The 27253-nt window shown below is 42.5% G+C and overlaps 1 protein-coding gene across 2 annotated transcripts in view; it reads left to right on the top strand.

Annotated features, from left to right (window-relative positions):
- Positions 1-27253, top strand: part of sif (guanine nucleotide exchange factor still life) — a 945217-nt gene that overhangs the window by 391546 nt on the left and 526418 nt on the right. For both annotated transcript variants that reach the window (XM_080278922.1, XM_080278921.1), the window contains exons 4-5: positions 6057-6241; positions 11576-11694. In XM_080278922.1, the coding sequence (XP_080135048.1) occupies positions 6057-6241; positions 11576-11694 (304 nt within the window). The remainder of the gene's footprint in view (positions 1-6056; positions 6242-11575; positions 11695-27253) is intronic.

Raw genomic sequence — 27253 nt, forward strand, 5'->3', positions numbered from 1 at the left:
TGCTGCGAAATCTCTTGCCCCCTTTAGCCCGTTGATGTCATTTTTTTTCAGTTCAGTCCTGCCGCAACCAGACGATGTTCTTCAGCTTAGGAGGGGCCCGTGAAAGCTGTACCTGATCCTTCCAGTGTGAAAAGCCTCTGGTTGATTGATTTGATTGGTTAACTGATTGATTACACTAAAAGGGTCGTGGCAACATAACAACGGAGGTCATTGCCGGTGAACGATGGGAGTAAAATCAAAACACGGGTAGCTAAAGTTAATACAGATTTATATATACATAAATAAGAAGATAATAACACAGATTAGAATAGGCATCTGAATAAAATCGGCTGGAGATAGCAAGAATTAAATAAAAAAAAAATACATCATCGGATTGAAAGGGTTAAACCAGCGAGAACACGACCTACTGAGGGAGACGCTTAACCCTTCAGATCCCAGGACGCTTTTTTGTTGTTATTCTTGCTCCATACAGACGATTATACTCATCCAGTGCCGCCCCCCCCCCCTTTTTTTTTTAGTGAAGGGGATAATGAAGGAAAAATCTAGTCCCTCAAATATTCTCTCCTACCAGCTGAATAAAATCGTCTTGTGGCAGGAAGAATAAAGTGCGAAGTATGTCATGTTGTAGTGAGAGAATAATAATAATAATGAAAATGTCGGACCGTGTGAAGCTCCTCTCGCACCAGGAAAAATTTATACTAATCTCCCGTGTGTGTGTGTGTGTGTGTGTGTGTGTGTGTGTGTGAGAGAGAGAGAGAGAGAGAGAGAGAGAGAGAGAGAGAGAGAGTTACCGGGTACCACCACAATCCTGCTAGGCTAACCATACGCTGACTGAATTACAATTTCATTTTAGGATTCAGCACTTTTCACGGTGCAGGTGTAGGCTACTCCAGGTAAAATTAATTAACGGTTGTGTGTGTGAATAGTGTACAGCGGCCGTCACGAGAGATGTCACTCCTTGTTACGCACCCGCACGTGAAATACGGAAAGTGATATAAGTGAGGCACTGGAGAGACCGACTGACAAATGAGGAATCGAAGGAGCGTTGTGGTGTGGATGTGGATGTGATGGTAAACGTTAGGAGAAATACGTTGTGGTGGTTTGGCCATGTGGAGAGGATGGAGAGTGAGGGACAAACGAGGAGAGTGTATGTGAGTAAGGTGGAAGGGAGAGAGGGAGGGGGAGACCGAGGATGAGGTGGAGGGATGGAGTGGAAAGGTACCGTATATGAGAGAGGAGTGTGTGAGCTATGAGAAAGGCAGCGAAATGGCACGGGCCAGGGTGACATGGAGACGATGTTATTTTGGCCACCCATTACAGGATTAAGGCGTCTAGGTGTACATAGATTACAGTACATCTGTTGCGCGTTTACTCTAACCTGACAATGGTCCCAAACCTCTTTCAGCTCTGTTGATGGCCAGTGTAGTCAGAATGGAGGGTTAGTTTGACTAGTAACCAAGGAGACTCATTCTTGCCTCCCAACTTAAGCATCTAATTTCATACATGCACGACAGAGTGGCCCAGTTCAGTCAAATGGAAAGTAATTCTTTTCTTGGAAAGATAGTGACTGTTTTGTCCTCTCTTACGCTTACTGTAAATTGTACATGACGGTATTTCCTGTACACGTTGACTTGGTAGCACATAAGATCCCATTATAAACACGAGGCCACCCGTGTCAGCCTTGTACAGTCCAGGCGATACAGTACAACACAGTACAGTACATACAGACATCCATACGTACATGAGTTAAGTTGGAATGATTTTTTTTTTTCCTGCATTGCTGTCATTTTTCACAGGGTTTTTGAAATACTCTGTTTATCATTGCCTTTTTCGCATTTTTTAAAATGAACAGTAAGTTGTATGTGTTAAATAACCACCTTGCGATATTTGCTACACAGTATAATTTAAAACTGTTAGTGAAGGGATTAAGAGAGGCTGTACTGTATATATACACTGTACAGGGTGGTGCAAAAGTCTGGACCCATAGGTCTTGTGTAAACCGAGTGCAGAAGTGTTTAGATGTAGGTGAACGTCAGTTCAATCACTTATTGTAAATACTGAAGTGGAACTTTGATTTAAAAATAGTGCAGTTACTGTAATTAAAATTCATTTTTTACTAAAGCTTGTTTCCATTATGAACCGCTTATCGGTCCAGAGTTTTGCACCACCCTGTATATATATATATATATATATATAAACCCCCCCCTTCGAATGGTCTTCCTTAAGTATAAATTTATTTAAATTGTCTGTAGGTAGCGAAAATATAATATCAAAGATGTCCTCGTAATGGAGGGGTTAAAGGTCTTCTTCCCTCCCCCCCACACACACACAGTCAGATGGGTTACTGGTAGGCCTACTATTTTTAGGTGTCATAGGTCTCACGACTGGAATGTCACTCAGCCATATTGCAGAACTTCTGCCTATCAGAATTCTTTCATTCCCCGAACTGCATCTCTCTGGGACTCGCTTCCCCAGAGTTGTTTCCCTCCAAATTTCAACCCACAACTGTTCAAGTCTAACTGTTACAGATATTTTATGAACAGAGGACACCAGTAATCTGGTGTATGGATTATTTTTTTTTACTCATTTGTTTTTCCTTCCTCCGTTCTGTTATTTATTTAAAAAAAAAAATGACGTCGGTTTTTATTGTGTTTTTCATGCTTTTTTATTTTATTTGTTCATGTATTTAGTACTCGCCCTGGGGGGTTAAATTACCATAGTGAAGGGGTTATAATACAGTAGTGAAAGGGTTAGCTGTCGTAGAGGAAGGGTGAAGTTGCATGGGGAGGAGCACATAGTAAACTAATGCATACCGTATGTCCTGGAACTGGCCAGATTCCAGACGACGCTGCAGTTTTGTTGAGAGTCCGGAGAGAGAGAGAGAGAGAGAGACTCCAATAGCAGTTCCACGTATAGCCGACATATCGTAATTAAACCTGAAGATGGTGCCAAAAAAGCAGCTAATTCTACCTTTGCTAGAGGTGTGAGGAGAGAGCCTCCAGTAGCAGTTCCATGTATATCGTAATTAAACCGCAAGATGGTGCCAAAAATACAGCTAATTCTACCTTTGCCAGAGGTGTGAGGGCTTCGTGTAGGCTGGAGGGGTTGGTGGGTGTCAATCAGTGGGTGAAATGAGTACTCCAGGCGCCCTTGGAAATGCAGCAGTGTCGTAAATAAAAGCCACTTCGCTATATAACCCCAATAGTACCTCCATTTCTAGCACTAGGTGAGGTGTGAGGGCTTTTTGTAGGCTGGAGTTGATCAGTGGGTGAGAGTAGTGTTGCAGCGGCACTTGGAATTGCGGCTGTGTCGTAAATAATGCAACACAGCAATATAGCGGCCACGATGGGTGCTGAAATGGCCCACACACCACATGGCCTTAACGATATGACTGAGGGCCGTATCCTGGGTTGCATGGGAGGCTTCGAGGGACGTTGTTGTTGTTATTATTATTATTTTCTTATTTTATTATTATTATAATTTTACTACTACAGACCGTCGTTCCATACTCAAATGATGGTAGTAATAGATGACCCATGAGGCATAAGGTACAGGGTGAGCAGATTATTATGGCATATGTGATAGAAGCGTACAATTGTTACACAGAGCATGTAGAGTTGTGGACACCAATTTCGCCCCTCTTCAGTCGAGTCATTATGAAACTTTAACACTGTATTCTGAAAACACTGGGGGTACCGGGGGATGGATCGCTAGGTTTCGTAAGTCATCGCTTAGTCATGCTATTGATCATTATGAAGTGAATCAGTATTTATGTCCGCATCTTATAAAGTCAGCTAAGCATCCATAAATCCGGTTTTGTGTGGTGATTATTTGACCCCTTGATTCCGGTGACAAACTTTTTAGATGAATAGATATGACTAAGGAGGGATCTTTAGAACTGGGGAATTAAGTATAGCCTTCACAAATCCCTTCACTACGAGGGGCCCTTCTTAAGCTTTAACAAATCGTCTGGAGATAGCAAGTATCGAGTGAAAAATACGTCAGCGGATTGAAGGGGTGAAAATTGGGGAGAGATACTGAACCTTTTATGACTAATGCCTTTTTTTCTTAGATGGTCCTGACTTTCTGAGATGTATTCGCCAGGCCAGAGGAAGATTTACAGTATGTATTGATTTTAGTGTCGTAAATTGGTCAGATGGTGGAATTAGGAGCATATTTTTAAAAGCTGTTGATGCGGATAGATTTTATTGACCCTACATGGACTCTGGGAATAAGGTCCAAGTCAGGCCGAAAAGTTTTGAAGTCAGGCCGAAAAGAGGGTCGAAGTCAGGCCGAAAAGAGTTGAGGTCAGGCCTAAAAGAGGGTCGAAATCAGGCCGAAAAGAGGGTAGAAGCCAGACCTAAAAGTGGGTTCAACTCGGCCTATCAAAGGGTCGTAATCATGCCGAGAAGAGGGTCGAAGTCAAACCGAAAGGAGGGTCGATAGCAGTGTTTCTCTCTCTCTCTCTCTCTCTCTCTCTCACACACACACACTCTCTCTCTCTCTCTCTCTCACACACACACACACACACACACACACACCAAAAAACAGCTTTTCTAAACGTGGGTAGAAGCCTTGTCGTATTTCACCTACTTTTCGGTACCGTTGTCTCGTGTCACTTTTTTTTGCGACTCCCTCGTGTGGACCATGAATCACGCAACTTTTTAAAGGGTGACGTAAAGTACCGATATAGCGAACATCAAAATTTATCTGTAGTTCCCGCGTTTGTTTTTGTATTATTGTTATTGCATTAGGAGACGAAATGATTAATCCCATCTCGAAGAGAAGTCGTCAGTAACAGGATGGAAACCATATGTCGGGAACAAAAACATAACAGTAAAGGGAAACATATTGCAATACATAAAATAGTACTGCAGGGTAAAGAGTGCCATTTGTTCCAAGTATTAATCCCAAACGAGAGGCCAGATTCTCCTCTTGGCAGTTTCTAACAGCCTCATATGTCGTCAGTAAAAGAATAAGCGTGTAATAAGGGAATGCACAGCTGAAAAATTGTACCATAGTTTACCCTGAGACCTCTTGCTCAGAATCCATTTTCTGTAGTGAATCCCCTTCTCTCTCTTAAATTGTGGGGAGGACGTGTTTAAAGTTGCCGCCAAAGCACGAGAGATACGGCTGGGAGGGTAGGGGAGGACCTTTTCATTATTACCTCTCATAATTTTGCCTGGAAGACGTAAGTTAAGAGGATGAGGAAGAGGAGCAGTAAGAGTAATGGTGCTTGTAGCCTTAGTTGCAGTAAGAGGAGATGATGAATTTGCTCACTTGCTTTCATTGTCGCACTATTTTTTCACTCATTCTTTCTCTCTCGTCCACAGAGGGAAAGATTGATAGTCGGATAGAGAGAGAGGGAGAATGAAAGAGAGGATGAAAGTTGCAGCATTAAAAAAAAATAAAAATAGCAAGAAAAGGGGTAGCAGGAAAAGAGGAGAGAGAGAGAGAGAGAGTGTTACGATTTGTAGTTTTAAGATCAAAGAAAAATGGAAACAAGAGCAAAAGGAAGCCAACAAAAAATCGTGCAGGTTTTGTCGTTAACATTGTGTACTGATTTTATCTTTTGCAGTGATCGTGTTTGTTCCACTTTACTGTCCCCCTTCCCCCATCTCTCTCTCTCTCTCCAGTTATTGCCAAACGCTTACCTCTGTAACACTTGCTTCTTCCCCTTCACGTTCGAGTCTCCCCTTGGATATTGCACCTCTCCTCTTCAGATTGTGGGTAATGATTTTCCACGTGAAATTAATCAGTTCTGTTAAACCTGCGTCTTTTAATACCTGTGAAATTATTAGTTCCCTTACACCTGCGTCTTTTAACACCTGTGAAGATATTAGTTCCCTTACACCTGCATCTTTTAACACCTGTGAAGTTATTAGCTCCCAAACACCTGCGTATTTTAACACCTGTGAAGTTATTAGCTCCCTTACACCTGCGTAATTTAACACGTGAAATAATTAGTTCCGTTACACCTGCAACTTTTAACACCTGCGAAGTTATTAGTTTCCTTACACCTGCGTTTTTTAACAGCGCCTTTTCTTCCCCAACAGGTTGTGGGCGGAGGTGTTCCACGTGTCGTCGTCAGGGTCAGGCACGGTGAAGTGGCAGCAGGTGAGCGAGGACCTGGTGCCCGTGAACATCACCTGCATCCAGGACACCCCGGAGTGCGTCTTCCACATCACCGCTTACAACTCACAGGTGGACAAGATTCTCGATGTCCGGCTTATTCAACCAGGTGAGCAGAAAGGTTGATTGGTCTCGTTTTACATTATTCTTTCTGTCTTTTTCTTCCCTCCTGCCTCTCCCATTTTTCTTCCTTCCTTCCTGCTTTCTTTCTTTGTATCTTCCCTCTATCTTCTTTCTTTCTTCCCTCATTCTTTTCTTTTTTTGCATCGTTCTTCTTTCCTTTCTTTTTTCTTTCGTTCTCTCCATTCTTCCTTTCTTCTTTCTTTTATCTATTCCTCCAAATATCACCGCATTAAATATACAGGTCTCACCACACTTTATTTACTAATGCACAGTTGCCTACAAATTTTTAACCGAACACTCATGAAACTTTTACGGTATATTCTGGAAAGTTTTCCGAGGCTTCATTGGGAGTCGAAAATCATTGTTCACCGTCTTGTTATTCGTAATGATGTGTAACGTTATTTATGTCCGCAGCGGTACCAGCATCGACCATTTTGAAGCTGCCGTGGCTTGATGGTTAGTGTAGTGTAGTAGGCAGGGCTGGAGTAAAGGGAAGGGGGCTACTGGTGCAATAGTCTGAGGGTCCTTGCACGATAGGGACCCCCACAAGATTCACAAAAGGGGCCCCCCCACAAGATTCACACAAAAGGGGCCCCCCCACAAGATCCACACAAAGGGACCCCCACAAGATCCACACAAAAGAGGCCCCCACAAGATGCACACAAAGGGTCGCCATAAGATCCACACAAAGGCCCCCCTCCCCACAAGATGGACTGAATACTGATCTTTGAATTTTAATGCTCCTAAAATTGAAAGAACAACAGACTTTTCTATATTTAATACTCGAGGTGCGGTTGTGTACAGTCTAGGATTCGAAACCCAGTCGTGGCAGACATTTAAAGTGGGTGCAGGTAGTGTGTCCATTTCTATTCTTGCATATATTCGTACTCTGCCAGCTCTTGTCATTTCTACCGGTGACATTTTGCTACCAGTTCTGACACAGACAGCCACGGGAACATTTATATTTCATTATGCGTCACTCTGTCTACAGGCACCCCATCCCCCATTCGTGCTTCGCCAACATGGAGATGGGTTGATTCTGACCTTCACTTTCCCCCGAAGTAGAGGCGGATCCAGTCCTGCAGTAGACTGATATATATAAACTTACTGATACGGTTCTTTAACCATTTAACGACGACAGAAAAAAGTTCTTGTTATCATCACAGTTTTATTCAGCTTGTGAGTGGCCTTCCCTTGTTGAATGTTCGATCGCAGGACAGGACAAGGCAGTTTGAGTGTATACATTTCTTTACGATAGACTTTACCGATTTTCTGTAAGGCCCACAGTCATCCCAGAAGCAAACGCTGTGCTACCATTACATCAGATATGAATGCGACAGAGCATATGTATATTAGGGTGGGTGTAAGCGACGAAGTGGCGAATGTGAAGGTTTGTCGTACGGAAAATGATGTACCTTCACACACACACACACACACACACACACACACACACACACACACACACACACACACACACACACACACACACACACACACACGCACGCACGCACGCTCGCTCTCTCTCTCTCTCTCTCTCTCTGGTTAGCTAACGTCACTCTGTTTCCCCCACTTCTCCTTTCCTCCTACACCGCACAGTCTCCTTTCCACTCTCACCACTTTACCTTAGGTCCCCCTTTCACTCCCTCTCCGCAGTTCCCATTTTCTTTTCTCTTTTTCTTTCATGTTCCGCTTTCCTTTCATGGACTCAAGCTCCCCCCGCCCCCCCCCCCTCTCTCTCTCTCTCTCTCTCTCTCTCTCTCTCTCTCTGTTTTCATCAGTAGTTTTTTTTATATGTAATTTATTCTCGTTTAGTATTGCTCATGGTCGAAATCGAAAGAACAATTTTTTTTAATTGAAATATTCTATGAATCTTGAATTTTGAGGGTAATTTTACTGCTTCCGGACGGTGTAGGAGATGTAGATGATGATTTGTGGACAGTAATGTTTCTCCAGTCCGGCTTGCTATCATTATCATCATCATTATCATCATCATCATCAGCAGCAGCAGCATTATCATCCAGTCCTCCATTGCACTATTACTACCGTAGGGGCCTGAGGTTAGGCTTCTTTGTCCCAGCATTTAAGTCAAGAGTGAACATTCTCTCATTTTTAGGCAGCATATAAACTCCAGTCATCGGTTGGATCCTTATGAAATGGTTTCTTGGGCTGCCAGAAACGATTGGGCTTGTCGCTCATTTTAGCAGCTTTCGTGGATGATGGGCGCCTCCTACTACAGACTATAGTGTATTTGCCCTAACTTGACGAATATGCCTAACCCGTTCTGCTTAGCTGGTGGCCAAGTGCAGTCAGAGTGGAGGGTCAACTTGGCTAGTAACCATGGAGACTCAGTCCAACCTCATATCAAAGTTTTCTCGAAATTCATGCAAACACGACGTGGTATTCGGGCTGTAAGTGTGGCCCAGTTCCGTCAGATGAAAACAAACAGGCCAGTAAAGTAAATGCATATCCTTCTCGCTCAGGGACTCACCGCTTTTATTGATTTTAGTTCCCCGTATTTATCTTAGTGGGTGCAGATCCAGTGAGGCGTAGCTGTTTTAATAAGCCAGTCTTGGTTTTATATTATATTGGTTTTTACACATGTAGGGCGTAATGTTGTCTTCGAAGTGGGTTAGGAGACATCGTAGTGCACGTTTCCTAGCGATTGATTTATGCGTTTGGTACCCTAATGTATATATTTACATTATGTAGACTTCTTAATACACATTTGGTAGCGATTTATTATGCCCTTTATACCTTAATATGTATTTACTTTTATGTACACTTCTTCATACACATTTCGTAGCTATTTATTGTGGATTTTATACCTTAATGTATTTAATTTCATGTAGACTTCTTAATGCACTTTCCCTAGCGATTTATTAGGCGTTTGATACCTTAATGTATATATTTTTTATGTACTTTTCGTACTACACTTTCCTAGTGATTGACTGAACAGTTTTACGTAAATATATATACAGATATTTATTCATTTTCTCCAGTAGCGCTCAGTAAAAGAGGAAGATGTGTTAGGCTGAATGAATCGCTGAGGAAGAGGTGCAACAAGAGCTCGAAAGCGACTGGAAATACATGTATAAAACTGAGACAAGCATAAGAGTACTTGCAGGATCAGCCAAGATAAATAGTACGAAGTTTGGATTTTTTTTGACCGTAGACTTAACCAGCTTTAATTACGAAGTTTGGATTTTTTGACCGTAGACTTAACCCGTTTTATTACGAAGTTTGGATTTTTTTTTACCGTAGACTTAACCCGTTTTATTTAGTGACGTGTATTGTCTTATATTCCTGCTGCCTTTATGCGATTTTTTTAAAGTTTATGATAGATTTTTCGAACTGGAAGAGTTAGATTGTTGGCTAAATTAACACCCGCCCACCCCCCCAAAAAAACTTGTAATTCTCCAGAACATTCTCTCTCTCTCTCTCTCTCTCTCTCTCTCTCTCTCTCTCTCTCTCTCTCTCTCTCATGTGCATCCTAGTGAGTCACAAAATCCATATTTTCATGTATCACACACACACACACACACACACACACACACACACACACACACACACACACACACACACACACACACACACACCTGCCACATACACATATTCCCTCACTCACACATTCACTCACACACACGTCAAGCCCCCTCACTCTCAATTTTCCGTGCCCAGGCGAAGGCACATTCACGCTTGTACATCACCTTTACGTAACGATCGAGACCTGAGAGCAAAGTCGGCCTGTGAAAATATACTCTAAATTTTTCTCCCGTGTATCGTGGTGGGTTGTGGGGGTCCCTCGGCAGCAACGACTGACGCACCATCTCCCTGCCATCTCGGTCTGCTCCTCCTCCTTCCTCCCGCGCCTTTTATTCCTTTCTATTAACTCTCTCAGGCTTCTTCGACGTATTTGTGTTGGGGTAAAGCGTGTACTGAAAAGATTAAGTCTGTATCTAACTTCCAGTCATCAGTGAGTGACACACCATCTCCTTGCCACCACACTGTCTGCTTTTCTGTGTTCCTCCAGCACATTTTATTCCTCTCTAGTAATATTCACCTTTAACCGTATCTGTGACTGTGCTGTATATATCTTAACTTGACCTAGGACTATATCTAACTCTTCACCATCGCTATCTGTCACGCCATGTGTGTCATCTCTCAATCTGCTGTTCCTTGTTCCTCCTGCCCCTTTACTTAGTTTTTATTGACATTCTTAGGCTGCCAAACCTATATTTATGACTACGGTATCTCTGTAACTAAATCTCTGTAACTAAATCCAAGCCCTCACCATCGCTGATACACACACCATCTATCTTCTTTCTCTGCTGTTCCTTGGCTGTCCTGCATCTTTTATTCCTTTCTGCTGACACTGCTAGGCTCCAATGACTCACTCAGATTAGGGGAGACGTAGTGGAAGGTCTGTTGAAGGCTGTAATACTTTATCCCTATCCCTTTGCCATCACTGACCGAGACACCATCAGTTTAACACCTCTCGTCTCTTGTTATTCCCTCTTATGTCTCTCTTCTTCTGTTGACACTTAGATATCTGTGACTGACTACCTCCAGTGAGTTTTATTTAGCAGACAGTATTATCAAGGTTAGGGGGAAAAAATCTTCGCTATCAGTGACTGACGCGCCATCTCTTGCGATCTGTTTGCCCTTTCTTGTTCCTTGTGCTCCATTAATTGGTTTCTATAGTATCTTCTGACTGAGGACGTTTTGTACATTCTATTGTCAGACGGTTTTATTTAGCTTAGGAGAGACTTAGAACTAGAGAGGTCGGATGTAGCTTTCAACACATTCAGTACAAATGGCCCTTGTTGAATTAAAATAAAAGGATAACAAGAATTTGAAGTTTATATTTTCCTGACTCGAGATGTCTGTGATCCCCTAGAGACAAGGGAGGTGGAGGTTGGGCAACTTTCCCTTCCCAAGTCTTAAACACGTAATGGTTATCTGTCTCAACACTTTCAGCCTCATGAACACATCTGTGTGTGGGTTTTTTTCATGTGCATAAAGGGTGACATTAACAGTACTTGCAGTGTTACAACTCAGGATTTCAAAATGGCTCACGGGGTTTGACACTGATAACAACGCTGTGTAGACTAGGCAAATTCAGACCTGAAGTCTGTACTATGATTCGTGGATTCGAATTGCTTCATCTCCTTGGTATAGTTGGCTGAAGACTATGCCCTCTTGTGAAATGGCCAAGATACGCATACCCGTGTGTGAAGCTGCTGAACTCCTACGCTTCCTGTGCTTTAATTGCCGTTGTGCAGTTAATATTGAGTAATCCTAAGGGCTGTTCTTTCCCCAGGGACGAGGATCGGGCAGGCGTCGGAGTGCTTCGTGTACTGGAAGGACCCGGCCACCAGCGATACCTGGGGCCTCAACTTCACCTCACCCATCGACGCTAAGCAGTTCAGGGAGTGCTGCGTGAGTACCTAAGAAGCATTTTTAGTTATGTTGGGACAGTTTTACCCATTAGCTTATCATTGTTTTATTAATTCGTTTTCTTTAATTCTCACTGGTTGCCCGATCACCCTCTGTGCTAATTACTCTTCGTCTTGTCTCTGTCTTTATCAGTAATGGGAATACAAAAATGAAAAACACAATGAAAAGTGTGATCAGTAATGTGTTTTCGTTTGCAATGCACCAGGTACAGTCAGACAAAATTTCGTTCGCCTCTCCTACCCCTCTTGGATTCTTATACGCTTGATGTAACGTAATGGCCAAAGGTGCTTACTATCACCTACAAATGAATAATGATAATGCACGTCTATCTTTACGTCCCATTAATCCCCTATAAATCCAGCGATGAAGTAGAGGCAGGAAAGGCGATTGGATTTTAATACTCGACTGTGCCTTAGTGTTCACATATGGACATCAGAATTGCCATTTCCTCAACTTCAGAGAGAAATCTGTAGGTATATATTCATTTGTAGTGCCAGTTTTGTGCGGATAGCGATTATTATTATTATTTTTTTTAAATGCATCCCTAGTAAGAGTTCTGTACGGATAGCTATTTTATTTATATGCGGGCTAAAACGTAAAGAATGATTGCAATATCCGTAAAATGTTTGTCGGTTTTTCCAGCGGTTGTCCTGGGTTTGGGGGACATGCAATATTCCAGCAGCATGAAGAGCAGTTTTAAATATACAGAATTGACAAATCGTGCTGCGCAGAATTGTTAGGCTGTGTTGCAACAAGCAGTGTGCAATTTCCTGTCTGATGAAAAGGAGACGTGATGTTCTTGGAAGTAATCTTTGTAATAGTAATTGGTAGTCAGGTCATATATGTAATTATTTCTTGTTTCTGTGTGTGTGTGTGTGTGTGTGTGTGACCTCCTGTTTATCAAGCTTGTTTATTAGTTTACCCACTGACATTGCGGCTCATCCATACTCATCATCACTTCCTTCATTGACTCATCTTCTCCATGTAATTCACAGCTTTATCATCTTACTCATCATCACATCTTTCATTTTCTCATCTTTCCATATATGGTGTACATTTTCTGGATTATACTTTACCAGTAGTGGGGGTAAACTTTGCGTATACTGGGGTAAACCTATACTTGAAGAAACTTTATTGGGTTAGTGTTTACATACTGTGGTTAACTGCGTATACGGAGGTAAGCTAAGGCTATATTGAGAAAGGGCCGTATACTGGGGTAAACTTAACGTATGCTGGGGAAAGCCGTGCATATACTAGGGTGAACTTGCCATATACTGGAGTGAACTTTGTATATACAGCGGTAAACTTTCCCAATGTTTGTTTTAAAGTTACAGACACTGGGGTAAGATTACGTATTCTAGGGTTATCTTTACATAAATTGGGGTTAATCTTCCAAGTAACAGGGTATATACGCTTTACATATATTCGAGTAAGCTTTGCAAGTAATGGAATAACTTTACATAGGCTGTGGTAAGTTTTGCATGCTTAAGCTTTGGATGTATTGGGGTAAATTGTGTATATGCTGGTGTTCGCTCGTTTATAAAGGCTCTGCCGTGCTTGGATGCGTCGGCCTTGGTCACCTCATGGCGGCTATCCACGTTGCTCAATCTCTAGCAGCTTCACTACTCATTCCCGTATCCCTGATGTCCAAGTCATTTTCGGCCTTCCACTCACAACTCCACCTTCAGCGTTCACACCTCTCCTCCTCCGCATCCACTTGTCTTCCTCAATCCTCTTCACATGCCCAGACCATCTCAGTCTATCCCTTCTCAGCACAGTACTAATTCAAGTCTCATCCCTCCTCTCAACTCTTCATTCGCAATCCTGATCCACCCCTCCTCCATCCCAGTCTTGTCATTTAGGGACATACTACACACACATCCATACGACACCGGAATCTCCTTCAAGGACCACATACATCAGTAGCCGGTGCACCCGCTAAACCCAGTGCACTCAAGGCATTTACGGGGAGACCTGTGGTCAACGAAAAGGAACAGTGTACCTAATCTACAAACAGTATATTAAATCAGTAGTGTCCTGTCTCCCCGGCATAGGCTTTCATCCTATCTACCACCCACTACAACACATTGCAGACCATTCAGAACAGCGCTCTGTGCGTCATCACTGGCTGCACCAATACCGCTCCCAAAGCCCAGTTGACTTTGATAAGAATGTCCTCCCTAACTGAGAATATCTTCACATGAGTGGCATACCATTCTGTGCGGCAGCCTGTGCCGCCACACAACACCCAGTATTATATGATAGAGTCACACATCTCAACTGGCCACATAAGACATTGACATATACATTACCAGACCCTGTGCAACAACGTCCCACCACTAGACTTTCTAGCAGTGTCAGTGAAGGAACACCTACATACCCATTGCACTCGCAGGAAGATACAACACCTCGATCAGAACATAGTACTACAAACCTCCCTCCCGACATCCACTCATCAGAGGTATCCTTATATAGAGCTGATCTAGTTAACCTAGCTAGGCGTAGATCAGGACATCATCCAGCCCTTCTCAGTTGCCAGCACAGATTTGGGTTGCATGGAATCACAGATGGCACGTAGGATAGGCCCGCACACATAACCCATATTATGGAGTGTTGTACAGTATATGAAAATAAGACGCAGACAATATTAAAGGTATAAGGAACCTTTGAGACAACTTACCTGTGGTCAAAGGATAATAAAGTACAAAAGAGCACAAGGGAAAGCAAACAGCAACACAGCCAGTGGTCCACTCGAATCTGTTAGAGAGTCTGTGGATTCTGTGAGTATAGGTAAGGATAGGAAAGCAAGAAGGCTCGCAGCAGACGCGGTCAACGAGTCTGCTGCGACAGTCATGACCGAGGTTGAGCAACAAGAACAACAACAACTCCCCTTTCATCGTATTGCGTCGTCAGCCTCTTTCACATTCGCTCTGGCATTCATCCGACACATGCCTGCCTCTCTCTCTCTCTCTCTCTCTCTCTCTCTCTCAACACACACACATCAAGCAGATTACGAGGAAGAGCTGCATGAATAACAAGCTCCAGTTTACACATACAGTATATACGTTTTTTGAGTTTGTATTCATTTTCACATTGTCATTCAGTTCACAAATTCAGTATCGATAATTTCAGCTTAGTGTTATTCATCGTCCACCTTACTCATCCTCCAGCTTACTCATCCTCCAACTTACTCGTCCTCTAACTTACTGATCCTCTAACTTACTGATCCTCTAACTTACTCATCCTCCAACGTACTCATCCTCCAACTTACTCATCCTCCAACTTACTCATCCTCCAACTTACTCATCCTCCAACTTACTCATCCTCCAACTTACTCATCCTCCAACTTACTCATCCTCCAACTTACTCATCCTCCAACTTACTCATCCTCCAACTTACTCATCCTCCAACTTACTCATCCTCCAACTTACTCATCCTCCAACTTACTCATCCTCCAACTTACTCATCCTCCAACTTACTCATCCTCCAACTTACTCATCCTCCAACTTACTCATCCTCCAACTTACTCATCCTCCAACTTACTCATCCTCCAACTTACTCATCCTCCAACTTACTCATCCTCCAACTTACTCATCCTCCAACTTATTCATCATCCAAGTTATTCATCTTAATCATCCTTCATCTCATTCATATTCTAACATAGCATATTTTCACTGTTGCCCACTTTTCATTCGCCTTTATTCACCTTTTGATGTCTGTGTTAATCATTCACCTTGTGCTTAGTTATTCATTTTCCTTTTGCCGTTTATATTTTTATCATCATCATCATCATCATCATCACATTAGCTAGTTATTTTCTGCTTGTTAGTGGGCGTGTTGAATCGAACGGGATGATTTTACGGATCTGTCTGTCTGTCTCCATCCATCTTTCTGTGCTCATCTGTATCTGTCTGTCTGTCTTTCTGTTTGTCTTAGTTTGCCCATCTGTATACTATCTACAGTATATCTGTCTCTCTCCATTTCTCTATCTGTCTGTCTGTCTATTTGTCTATATCCGTCTGTCTTCCAATATCTCGTATCTTGTAAGCAATGGAATTAGGGTAAGGTAGTGAGCTTTTGCAGACGATTTTTTTTCTTTTTGATTTTTTTAAAAGCTGAAATGGTTAGATGTATCCTCCACCAACGCGTTAACAAGAAAAGGGAATCAAATGGCCCGGCAGTGGCAAGAATAAACCAGTACACGTCAGTTGATAAGGGAGAAGGGCTTAGGAGAGAGAGATGGTATGGGGGGAGGGAGGTGAGGGGAGGTGAGAGGGGAGAAAGGAGAGGGTATATGAGAGAAAGGGTGGGGGGAATGGGGTGAGGAGGTAGAGACGTCTTTGGGAAGGGAGGAGATGGGGAGAGGGGTGAAAGGGAACGAAAATGGGAGAAGGAGAGAGAGGGTAATGAGGGAGGGTGGAGAAGGGGGGATGAAAGGAAGGGTGAGGGGAATGGGGTATAGGAGTAGAGACGTATGGGGAGGGAGGAATGAGGAAGGGAGAAGGGTGATGGGGAGGAAAGAAAAGGGAGGAGAAGCGAGAAGAGGAGAGAGAGGGTCAGGGGGAGGGAGGAGAGGGGAGGCAATGGGGAGGAAAGAAAAGGGAGGAGAAGCGAGGAGACAGAGGGTCAGGAGGAGGGAGGAAAGGGGAGGCAAGGGGGAGGAGGGAGAGAGGGGGAGGGAATGAGAAAGAGTGAGGGGAATGGGGCATGGGGATAGAGACACCTTTGGGGAGGGAGGCGAGGGGGGAGAGGGGTGATGAGGAGGAGAGAAAAGGGGGGAGAAAGGGGAAGAGGAGAGACAGGGTAAGGGGGGAGGGGGAAGATGGGGGGATGAGAGGAAGGGTAAGGGGAATGGGGTATAAGGATAGAGATTTATTTTGGGAGGAAGAAGGGGAGAGGGATGAAGGGAAGGAATGAAAAAGGGGAGGGAAGGAGGAAGGGTTGAGGGGAGATGGCGGAGAGAGAGAGGGGAGGGGGATGAGAGAAGGGGTGAGGGGACTGGGGTATGAGGCATCTGTGGGGAGGGGGGAGAGGAGAGGGGCAGGGGGGGGAGGAGGAAAAGAAAAAAAAGGGGGGAGATGAGGGATGTGTGAGAGGGTTCGTTTTCTGTGGGTTCAGTGTTGCGGCGGTCGTGTGTCTGTGAGGTTGTGATCCGCGACGCTAAAACCATCGTACCGTCTAACCCACAAATTATTATACCTCACTCTTGTACATTTATCGTAGTTTTTGTACCGTCTAGTTATTGTACACTATCGAAATTATATATCGTGCGGACGTTATTATACTCATTATTGTATGCTTATTGTACCCTTGTCGCACTGTTTCTGAGTTGAATAATTGTACACTTGTAATTTTTTTTTGTACACAGTCGTAGAATTGTTCAGTTTTCTCGGATAGATCATTATACTTCTTTTGCGAAAATAGCTTCCCAGAGGCTAGGTGTGCCAAGCCGACTCTGCGTATTTTTTAACCCCAATCAGTTGCTGACTTTGTGGAGATAACTTATTTGCTCTTGTATGGAGAATGTTAAATGTGGTTGGGCTCTCATTGTACAGCGCTTTAAAACACGGTGGAGTCATAGGCCTTAAAATCTCGTAATCTCCCTGAAACTGTCTTTCTTCGTCTACTTTCTCTTCGCTTCCGTATTGCATCTTTTGCTTCTACTCGTACTACTATTGTTCTGATGACGGTTCTTGTGAAATTTCTGATTGTATTCCTGTCCCATTACGGCAGGCATGCAGCGCCAGCCTAGCCATACTTTCACACTCTGCCCACCTGTCTAAAGCTCTCACTCCTTCTCTGCCCACCTGTCTAAAGCAAGAGTAATCTGATACGCTTTCTTTCGTTTATGCAACTGGTCAGCTCTGAAGTTGTCTTCCTCAGTTTGTCTGTCTGTTTGTTTATAACCTTCAGTTGCTTAAACGCAGTATCCGGGCATATCGAAATGAATAGATCTTGAATTTAACTTTTTTTTTTTTTTTTTTTTTTTTTTTTCCAGAAAGGGATCATTGTGCAGTCTTTCAGCCGTGATTCATTTGGTGTGCATAAAAAAGAAACCTCGTAGCTGTCGTATCACATATTTATTTATTTGTGTGATATTTATTTACTTTTGTGATGAGGGTTGAGATGCAGACTGTAACGTACCATACATTTCCTCTCCTAACTATGATTTCATTCTGTAGGAAGGCCAGGGGACGCGGAAGTATTCTCCACTGTCCTTTTGCTTCTCCTTCCTGCAGAATGAAATCTTAGTTAATACCAGAGAGAATTTGTCGTGAGTGTGTGAATATAAAGCTCAGTGTTGCAGCCAAATTATTGTACGCACGATTGACTCACTTTGCATTTAATTTTGTTACTTCCAGACGATTTTGTTCAGCATTTTGTATTTAATTTTGATATTTCCAGACGATTTTGTTCAGCACTTTGTATTTAATTTTGACATTTCAAGACGATTTTGTTCAGCATTTTGTATTTAATTTTGTTCCTTCCAGACGATTTTGTTCAGCATTTTGTATTTAATTTTGATATTTCAAGACGATTTTGTTCAGCATTTTGTATTTAATTTTGATATTTCAAGACGATTTTGTTCAGCATTTTGTATTTGATTTTGTTACTTCCTGACGATTTTGTTCAGCATTTTGTATTTAATTTTGATATTTACAGACGGTTTTGTTCAGCATTTTGTATTTAATTTTGCTACTTTCAGACGATTCTTTTCAGCTCGTGGGAGATTTTTTCAGTCAGGTGGGGTTAGAGATGTTTTTTTTGTTCATTAATACAGGTGCTTCGTAAGGTTAATAAATTAGTTTGAATTAAAGGATAAAGACGTCATCGTACTGAAGGAGCTGATCAAGTGTGGCAATAATAATTGTAGTGTGTCCTTGATGAGTTATTATTATTATTATTATTAATATTATTAGTATTATTATTCTGTGGGTAGTTAAGGTGTTCCAGTCGGATTGAACCAGTGTAGGTTTATATCCAAGGGGTGGCTGGGGTTTATTCCTCACGTAATACCACACAGGGATGAGTGAGGCTGGTCACTCTCATCTTAAATGTCAGGACCAACTTGCCTTGCCCCGGGCTCCTACGCTCCTCGTGGGGCAATGTAGGATTGGATGATGGATGGATGGATTATTATTATTATTATTATTATTATTATGTTTAATATAGTTATTATTATCATTATTCTTATTATTCGTTGTTGTTGTCAGTGTTGCAACTAAATAATTGTTCTGTGCAATATCGCAGCCAACCTATCACACTAATTGTTTTTTGTCGTTAATGATCAGCATATTGCAGCCAAATTAACACACACAATATTACCTTTTTTAGCCCGATCACATGTATATTATTCCATTTAATTCATGCTCATATCAGACGATTTTTTTCAGTTTTAGGGGGATTTTTTTTTTGGGGGGGTTAATGAAGGCTGTGTTTAACCCCTCCAGTTCGAAAAAATCTCTTCAAATCTTAAAATAAATCGTCTGAAGGTAGAAGAAGTAGAGGAGATTAAAATACATCATGGGACTGAAGGGGTTGATTCTCTCGTTGCTTTGACGTATCTAGGGCCTGTATTCTCGGTTAAGGAAGCTCCCTAACGCATTTTCCTTTGCGGTTTATTTTTTTGCATTCAGTTTAATAGTCCCTTGTTTGTTATTTTCGCCTTCCATGTTGGTGTTTCGGAGATTTAAAAAAAAAAAAAAAAAAAAAAGAGCAATAGGGTGTAGTATGGAAAATAAATCGCTAAGGAAAAGGTGTTTGGTAGCTTATCATACAAAGTACAAGTGAGAGCAATACGATGTAGTATGGAAAAATAAATCGCTAAGGAGAAGGTATTAGGGAGCTTTCCATGCAACATACAAGAGAACAATAAGGTGTAGTATGGAGATAAATCGCTAAGGAGAAGGTATTAGGGAGCTTATCATACAACATACAGAAGAACAATAAGGTGCAGTATGGAGAATAAATCGCCAAGGAGAAAGTGTGACGGAGCTTATCATACAACATACGAGAAAGCAATAAGGTGTAGTAGGGAAAATAAATCGCCGAGGAAAAGATGTTAGGGAGCTTACCATACAACATACAAGACAACAATAAGGTGTAGTATGGGAAAAAAATCGCTAAGGAAAAGGTGTTTGGGAGCTTATCAAAGTACAAGAGAGCAGAAAGGTGTAGTAGGGAAAATAAATCGCTAAGGAGAAGGTATTAGGGAGATTATCGTGCCACCCTTCGCCTGTTACCTCGTAGTCGCCAAGCTCATACATCCAAACTTGAGGGTTCTCTGAGAGCAGTAAGATGTAGTAGGGAAAATAAATCGCTGAGGAGAAGGTATTAGGGAGATTATCATACCACCCTTCGCCTGTTACCTCGTAGTCGCCAAGCTCATAGATCCAAACTTCAGGGTTCTCTCCTAATTACGGCAAACTTCAATGCTCCCAGTGGAACTAATTTGCCTGCCCTGAGTGGGAAAAAGTTAGACCCTGCTCCCTGAGATCACCCTTTTTTATAATTAATCGTGTTTTATGCAGACGATTTTATTTCAGACGATTTTTGGACGATTTTATTTCAGACGATTTTTGGACGATTTTATTTCAGACGATTTTTGGACAAATTTATTTTAGACGATTTTTGGACGATTTTATTTCACGATTTTCGGATTTTTTTTTATTTCAGACGATTTTCTAGATTTATTTATTGCAGACGATTTTTGGGGGCGATTTTATTTATTTCAGACGATTTTTAGGTGATTTTATTTCCGACGATTTTACATTTCAAACAATTTTTCAGAAGATTCTATTGATTTCAAACGATTTTTCAGACGATTATATTTATTTCAGATTTTGTTTCAGACGATTTTATTTGTATTTCAGAAGAGTTTTCGTGGAGGGGTTAGTTGCAGCCCTCATTAACTTGTTCACTGCTGTAGTCCTTTCACCTTTACTTGGCCCAAAGTCTCGTCCTTCTGCAGCTTATTTCACGTAGCTCATTGGTAGAAAAAGACAGGATTACGGCCTTACCTCCTTTCCTTAGCACTTCTTCGTGACTAGCATCATACTGCCAATCTCGTGTTACATCTCAGCATTCAGGATGGAAAGGTGACAATTTTAGGCCAGGTTGAAGTGAACATACAAAATGATCTCAACCAGTCGAATCCAAAAATAAATAACTGAGGAAGAGGTGTTAGGGAGCTTCTTTCCCCGACGAGAATACGAGCCAAAAAGTACGGCTGTGACCTGACCTGACCTGACGACCTTGACCTGACCTGACCTGACCTGACCTGACCCGACCCGACCCGTGTTATACTACTTTTACTCTAACCTGGCTTGACCCTTGGGCTGCGAATTTCTCCCTTCTACATTTCACTTCATTTTACGACAAGCGAATTTACTATATTCAAGAGAAACATAGAATAATAAAAATAATGAAATCCATACCTCATCTACTTTAATTTGGCCAAAATTGCCATCTGTCCATCTTGAATGCTGGGTTGTAAATTTAAAGCTACAATAAGATATGATGCTAGTCACGAAGAAGTGCTATGGAATGGATGTAGAGGCCTGGTACTGTCTTATTTCCTCAACTGGTCATCCTGAAATAAACTGCAAAGGTACGAAAATCAGGGGTACGATGAACGTATTGCCAAAGAACTTCGTATTATATTTTAGGTTTCGACGTACCTTTGTATTCACCTCAGAAATTCAACGCAGCGAGGGAGTTCAAGTGACCATCCTTAGATCTTGAATGCTGAGTTGTAGCAATAGATTAACACTTGAATATGAGGCTGATGATAAGTGTTGTGGAAAAGATGTAGAGACGTAGCTTTGTCTTTTTCTGCCATCAGGCTACGTGGAAAAACACACACACACACACACACACACACACACACACACACACACACACACACACACACACACACACACACACACACACACACACACACACACACACACACAAAAGAATGACAATGTGTGCCAAGTAAAGATTAAAAATAAAATTAAAAAAACATATATTGCTTTCTGTGTATGAGGGATGACGTACCAAGTATTTAAAGAATTCCCCAAAATACGTGGCATATAAAAGCGACAGCACAAAATTCCGTAAAATATAACAGGGAGCGATAATCCGTGGAACAGAGTGAGAAAAAAGGCAAAACTGGACCTTTTTATATCGAAATGTATAGTTATTTGAGGAATTCCCTGTGTTAGTGATTTTGTTATTATGATGATGATGATGATGATTATGATAATGAAAAGGTATTCAGGACTGGTTTTATATTCGTAGTAGAACTATTTACAGTACTTATCAGCGTAGAATTTTGGAAGTGTCAGGTGAAAGAGAGAGCCATCCTCTTATTCTTTGAGCCAAGAGCAAATTAATAACGACGGCCAGGGAGAGTAAATGACAAGAGCCCCCAAAGGAACCTCAGCATATCATTTCCGAAACCTAACACCACTTTAATGAGGGAGAAATTACCGTCCAAGTTAACGAGGAGGGGGAGGGGGATCGCCAGGCAGGTGACACACGACCTCACAATGTATTCGGCACGTGGCAGTCTGAAACACCTTTAAGTATTCGGCACGAGGCAGTCTGAAGCACCTTTAAGTATTCGGCACGTGGCAGTCTGAAGCACCTTTAAGTATTCGGCACGTGGCAGTCTGAAGCACCTTTTAAGTATTCGGCACGTGGCAGTCTGAAGCACCTTTAAGTATCCAGCTCGAGGCAGGCTGAAGCACCCTTAAGTATTCAACATGAGAGTCTGAAACACCTTTATCCGGCACGAAGCAGTCAAAAGCACCTCTAAGTATCCGGCACGAAGCAGTCTGAAACACCTTGAAGTATCCAGTACGAAGCAGTCTGATGAACCTTTATGTACCCGGCATGAAAAACTTTGAGACACCTTTAAAGAAACCTTCCATTTCACGAGGGTTGGTGGTAAAAAAATGTGTTATGATGCTGTGAGGGCTCGACCTGAGTTTATGTGGGTTGTGTGAAGATGAAGTTGATGTTCCCTTCCTTAAAGACCTCATGTTTATTTTACTCAAGACATTATCAGGCTAAATGGCTCAGAAAATAGTCATGGATGGAGTTAATTTTATAATGTTATGCTATGTCGGACAGGATCTCACTCTCTCACCTGAACGTAATTGTGTAGAGGTAAACAGAAAAATGTTAAGGTGACAAGCCTCCCTACACATGATTATACACTTCAATACTTTATCAGGCCATAGATTGCATAAAGTATTAAGTAGTATCCTGTCTTATCGTATTTGAAGAGAGCGTTAATGGCAGATTTTGTGGACTGTGTTGATGTCAGGTGAAGTGGACGGGGCGATGTCGGATTTTATGTGCATAGATGTGGAGTGGGTAGCATTGATGTCAGGTTTTATGGGTAGCGTTGATGTAGAGGATAGCGATGATGTCAGATTATTGGAGGTTGATGTCAGACGGTGGTGGTAGTGGTGGTGGGCGATGTGGAATGACAAGGCAGGTCAGACAGAAGGTTAAGGGTTAGGTCGAGGAGAGGGGAGCTTAAGCTGGGGGAGTGGGGCTTTGGCGGTGGGGGAGGTGAACTGAGGGAGTGAGGGAGTGGTGGTGATGGAGTAAGGGTGGGGATAGTGTAAAGTGGAGGGTGAATGAGTAGGTGGTGTGGTGGAAAGTGATTGAACAGTGGTTGTGTAAGGTGGTGGGGGTTGAATGAGTAGGTGGTGTGTTTGAGAGTTGTGGTGGAGGTGATGGTGAGTGCGGTGGAGTCAGGTTATGATGGGTTTAGTGAAGGAGAGTGGAGGTACAGTTGGTTGTGATGAAACGGTGTGGTGAGGATGATGTGGATGTTCGTGGAGTCTGGTTGTGGAGGCTTAGTGAGGGAGTGATGGTGGTGGAGTGAGGTGGAGTGAAAATACTGAACCCCAGTGGTGGATGTGGATTAGTGCCATAGGGTTTGTGGTGGCGAGGCAGTGTGGTGGAGATGAAGATGAAGGTGGAGGTGGAGGCGATGTTGTAGGCAGGTTGTGGAGGCTGAAGGAGATGGTGAATATAAGTAAAGAGCCTTAGTAATGAATGTGGAATAAAGTGGAGTAAAGTTTTGGTAGTGAAAGTGGAGGGGTTAAGTGGAAAAGAAGACGGACAGGTGGAATCATATACTGTGGAGTTAAATTTAGGTGGCGAAGGTGGAGTGAATATTGGTGGAGAAGGAGAGGGTGAAGGCAGAATGAAGTGGGGTAGATAATTTTGCGGTGATATGAGAGAGAGAGAGAGAGAGAGAGAGAGAGAGAGAGAGAGAGGATGCTGGAGGTGGTAGCATGCTGTTAACTTATTTAATACTCTGGCCTCTGCTCTCTCTCTCTCTCTCTCTCTCTCTCTCTCTCTCTCTCCATTGTGCTTTCTCTTCCTGTCTTTTCTTTCCCTTGTTCTTCTTTCTTTCTTTTTCCACTTTTAATTTTCCTCATATTCCTCTCGTCGACTTTCCTCCACTTTCTTCTTCCACTTTGGCTTTTATCGACACTTTTCTTTCTTTCACTCTTTTGTCTTTGCAATTCTCTCGCCTTCTCTCTTCACACTTACCTCTTTGATCAGTCTCTTCTCCTCCACTCTCCTTTATTCCACTTTATTTCTCCTCCAGTTTCCTCTCCTCCACTCTTCTTTGTTTCTCCTCCACTTTTCTCTCTTCCACCCTCCTTTGTGTCTCTTCCACCCTCCCTTGTTTCTCCACTTTCCTCTCCTCCACTCTCCTTTGTTTCTTCTCCACTTTCCTCTCTTCATTCCTTTGCCACATTTCTTTCCCTCTCCATTATTTCCCTCATCCTTTGTTCTCCACTTCCCTCTCCACCTCCACTTTCTTCCTCCGTTCATTCTTCAGCTTGCCTCTTTCCTCTTCCATGACTTTCCTTTTCCATCGTTTCTTCCTCATCATTCATTTTCCTCTTTTCCTCTCTTTCATTTTCTTCTCCATTAATTGTAACACTTTTCCTCTTTCTTTTCTCCCTTTTCATCCCTCTCTTTCCTCCACTTCTCTCTCCTCCAATTCCCCCTTCCACTTTTTCCTCTTTCTCTTCCATTTCTCTCCTAACCTCTCCTCCACTTTCTTCCACTTTCTTTTCTTCCTTTCCATCGCATCTTCCTGTCTCGAGTGGATGACAAAAACGAAAGTGATTGTGGAAGAAACGAGAGACGAGGGCAGTCTTGAAATTGAGAGAGAGAGAGGGGGGGGGAGGTAGAAGAAACTGAAGATGAGGACAGCTCTCGAAAATGAAAAAGGCGATAGATAGATAGACAGATATATAGAGAGGGGGAGAGGTAGACAGAGACACAGTTGGCAAGAAAAGACCGTATAGGACAACAGAAAATGAAAATGAATCGGGGAAGTGCAGAGAGAGAGAGAGAGAGGGAGAGAGAATTATTACATAGATATGAACAGAAAGGACCCCCCACACCAATTATAATAAAACAAAGAAAACACGTCATCAGCATGTGGGGTGAGGGGGGGACTCTGCTGTATGGGAAGTGGGACGCAGAAAAATGGCATACATAGAATACAATGGCCTCTTTTCAGCGACATAATTGTTTGGCATAATTTTTTAAAGCCTCCCCAAAACTAGTGCAGAAAACAATGAAAAATCCTCGCTTTTGATGTCTGTAAAATGGGGGTTGTATTAGCCGAAGACTTTTATTGTTTGTTTTTTTTTCCCCTTCGAACTTGGCCTAAAATTGCGACCTCTCTATCTTGAATGCTTTTGTAACTATAGACAAACAGTGAATATGATGCTAGTCACGAAGAAGTGTAACGGAAATCTTGAAAGCTGAGTTGCAACAATAGGCTGATATTGGAATGTGATGCTAGTCGCGAAGAAGTATTACGGAAATCTTGAAAGCTGAGGTGTAACAATAGGCTAATGCTGGATAATGATGCTAGTCACAAAGAAGCGCTACGGGAAAGTTGTAGGGCCTCTAGCATTATCATTTTCGGCCACAGAGTTACAAGAATAAGCTGAATAAAATCGTCTGGCGTTAAGTGGAATAGATTACTCGAGTTGTACCTCTTCGTTGACGATTTTTGTATGTATTTTTAGCCTTAACTCCTTCAGCACAGTGACGTCTTTTATTTTTATTTAATTTGCATCTGCCAGACAATTTCTTTCAGTAGTAGTAGGTTTTTTTTTTATGCGAGGAAGAAGGAACCAAAGGCCATGGCCCGCAGTAACAGTTCCCTCCAAGAGAAAAACAAAATACAAGAGAGAGCCAAATTCAAGATCCGATCATTTTGAGATGCCTGGACACACTGCGTTTGAAAGACTGGAGATCATTGGCAGCAGGAAATACAGACAGAGGGAGACAGTTCCAGAGCTGACCTGTTGCATAAATGAAAGACTGGGAGTAACGGTTAACTCTTGCATTAGAGAGTTGGACAGAAAAGGGATGAGAGTTTGCTGCCAGACGGGTGCTACGCGCCCGTCGTAGAGGTGGAGGAATGCAAGCAGACAGTTCAGCGTAGCAGTGACCATTAAAGTAGCGATAGAAAAGAGATAAAGATGCAACAGTGCGGCGAAGAGACAGAGGTTGAAATGAGTCAGTAAGAGGAGGAGAGTTAATGAGACGAAAAGCCTTTGACTCCACCCTATTGAGAAGAGCTGCATGTGGGGAGTCTCCCCACACATGAGAGTTGTACTCCACACAGGGGCGGATAAAACCTCTGTATAGAGTCAACAATTGTGCAGGGGTAAAGAAAGAGCGGAGTCGGCTTAGCACACCCAATCTCTTGGAAGCAGATTTTACAAGAGATGTAATATGGTCTTTCCAAGATAAGTCCCGAGTAAATGAAACCCCAAGCATGTTCAAGGATGATGCAGGATTAAGCTGAATATTATTAAACATTAATGGGTATACCTGTGGAAGATTTTGTCGGGTTGATAGGTGTAAGAACTGAGTCTTAGATGCATTAAAGACAACCATATTATTTTTACCCCAGTCAGTGATACGAGCCAAGTCAGACATTAGGTGTGCCATAGCCTCATCCCTTGTTTCTTGAAGTAACTGTTGAGATGGGCGTTGCGGGAACCGAATGGAAAGGTGAAGGGTGGAGTCATCAGCCTATGAGTGGATAGGGTTAGATGTACAGCTTAGAAGATCATTGATGAATAAAAGGAAGAGAGTTGGTGATAGGACAGAGCCCTGAGGAACACCCCTGTTGATAGATCTAGGAGAAGAACGATGGCCGTCTACAACAGCGGCTATAGAACGACCAGAAAGGAAGCTAGCGATGAAGGCACAGATAGAAGGATAGAAACCGTAGGAGGGCAGTTTGGAAATTAAAGATTTATGCCAGACTCGATCGAAAGCCTTTGAGATGTCAAGTGCAATGGCAAAGCTTTCGCCAAAGTCCCGAAAGGAGGATGACCAGGAGTCTGAAAGGTAGGTGAGAAGATCGCCAGTGGAGCGTCCCTGACGGAACCCATACTGACGATCGGAAAGAAGGTTGTGATAGGAAAGATGCCTTAAAATTTTTCTATTAAGAATTGACTCGAAAACTTTTGAAATACAGGAC

This window comes from Coenobita brevimanus, chromosome 76 (genome assembly GCF_032717465.1).
Source record: "Coenobita brevimanus isolate Jiangsu-jjx chromosome 76, ASM3271746v2, whole genome shotgun sequence".
NCBI classification, from domain to species: Eukaryota; Metazoa; Arthropoda; class Malacostraca; order Decapoda; family Coenobitidae; genus Coenobita; species Coenobita brevimanus.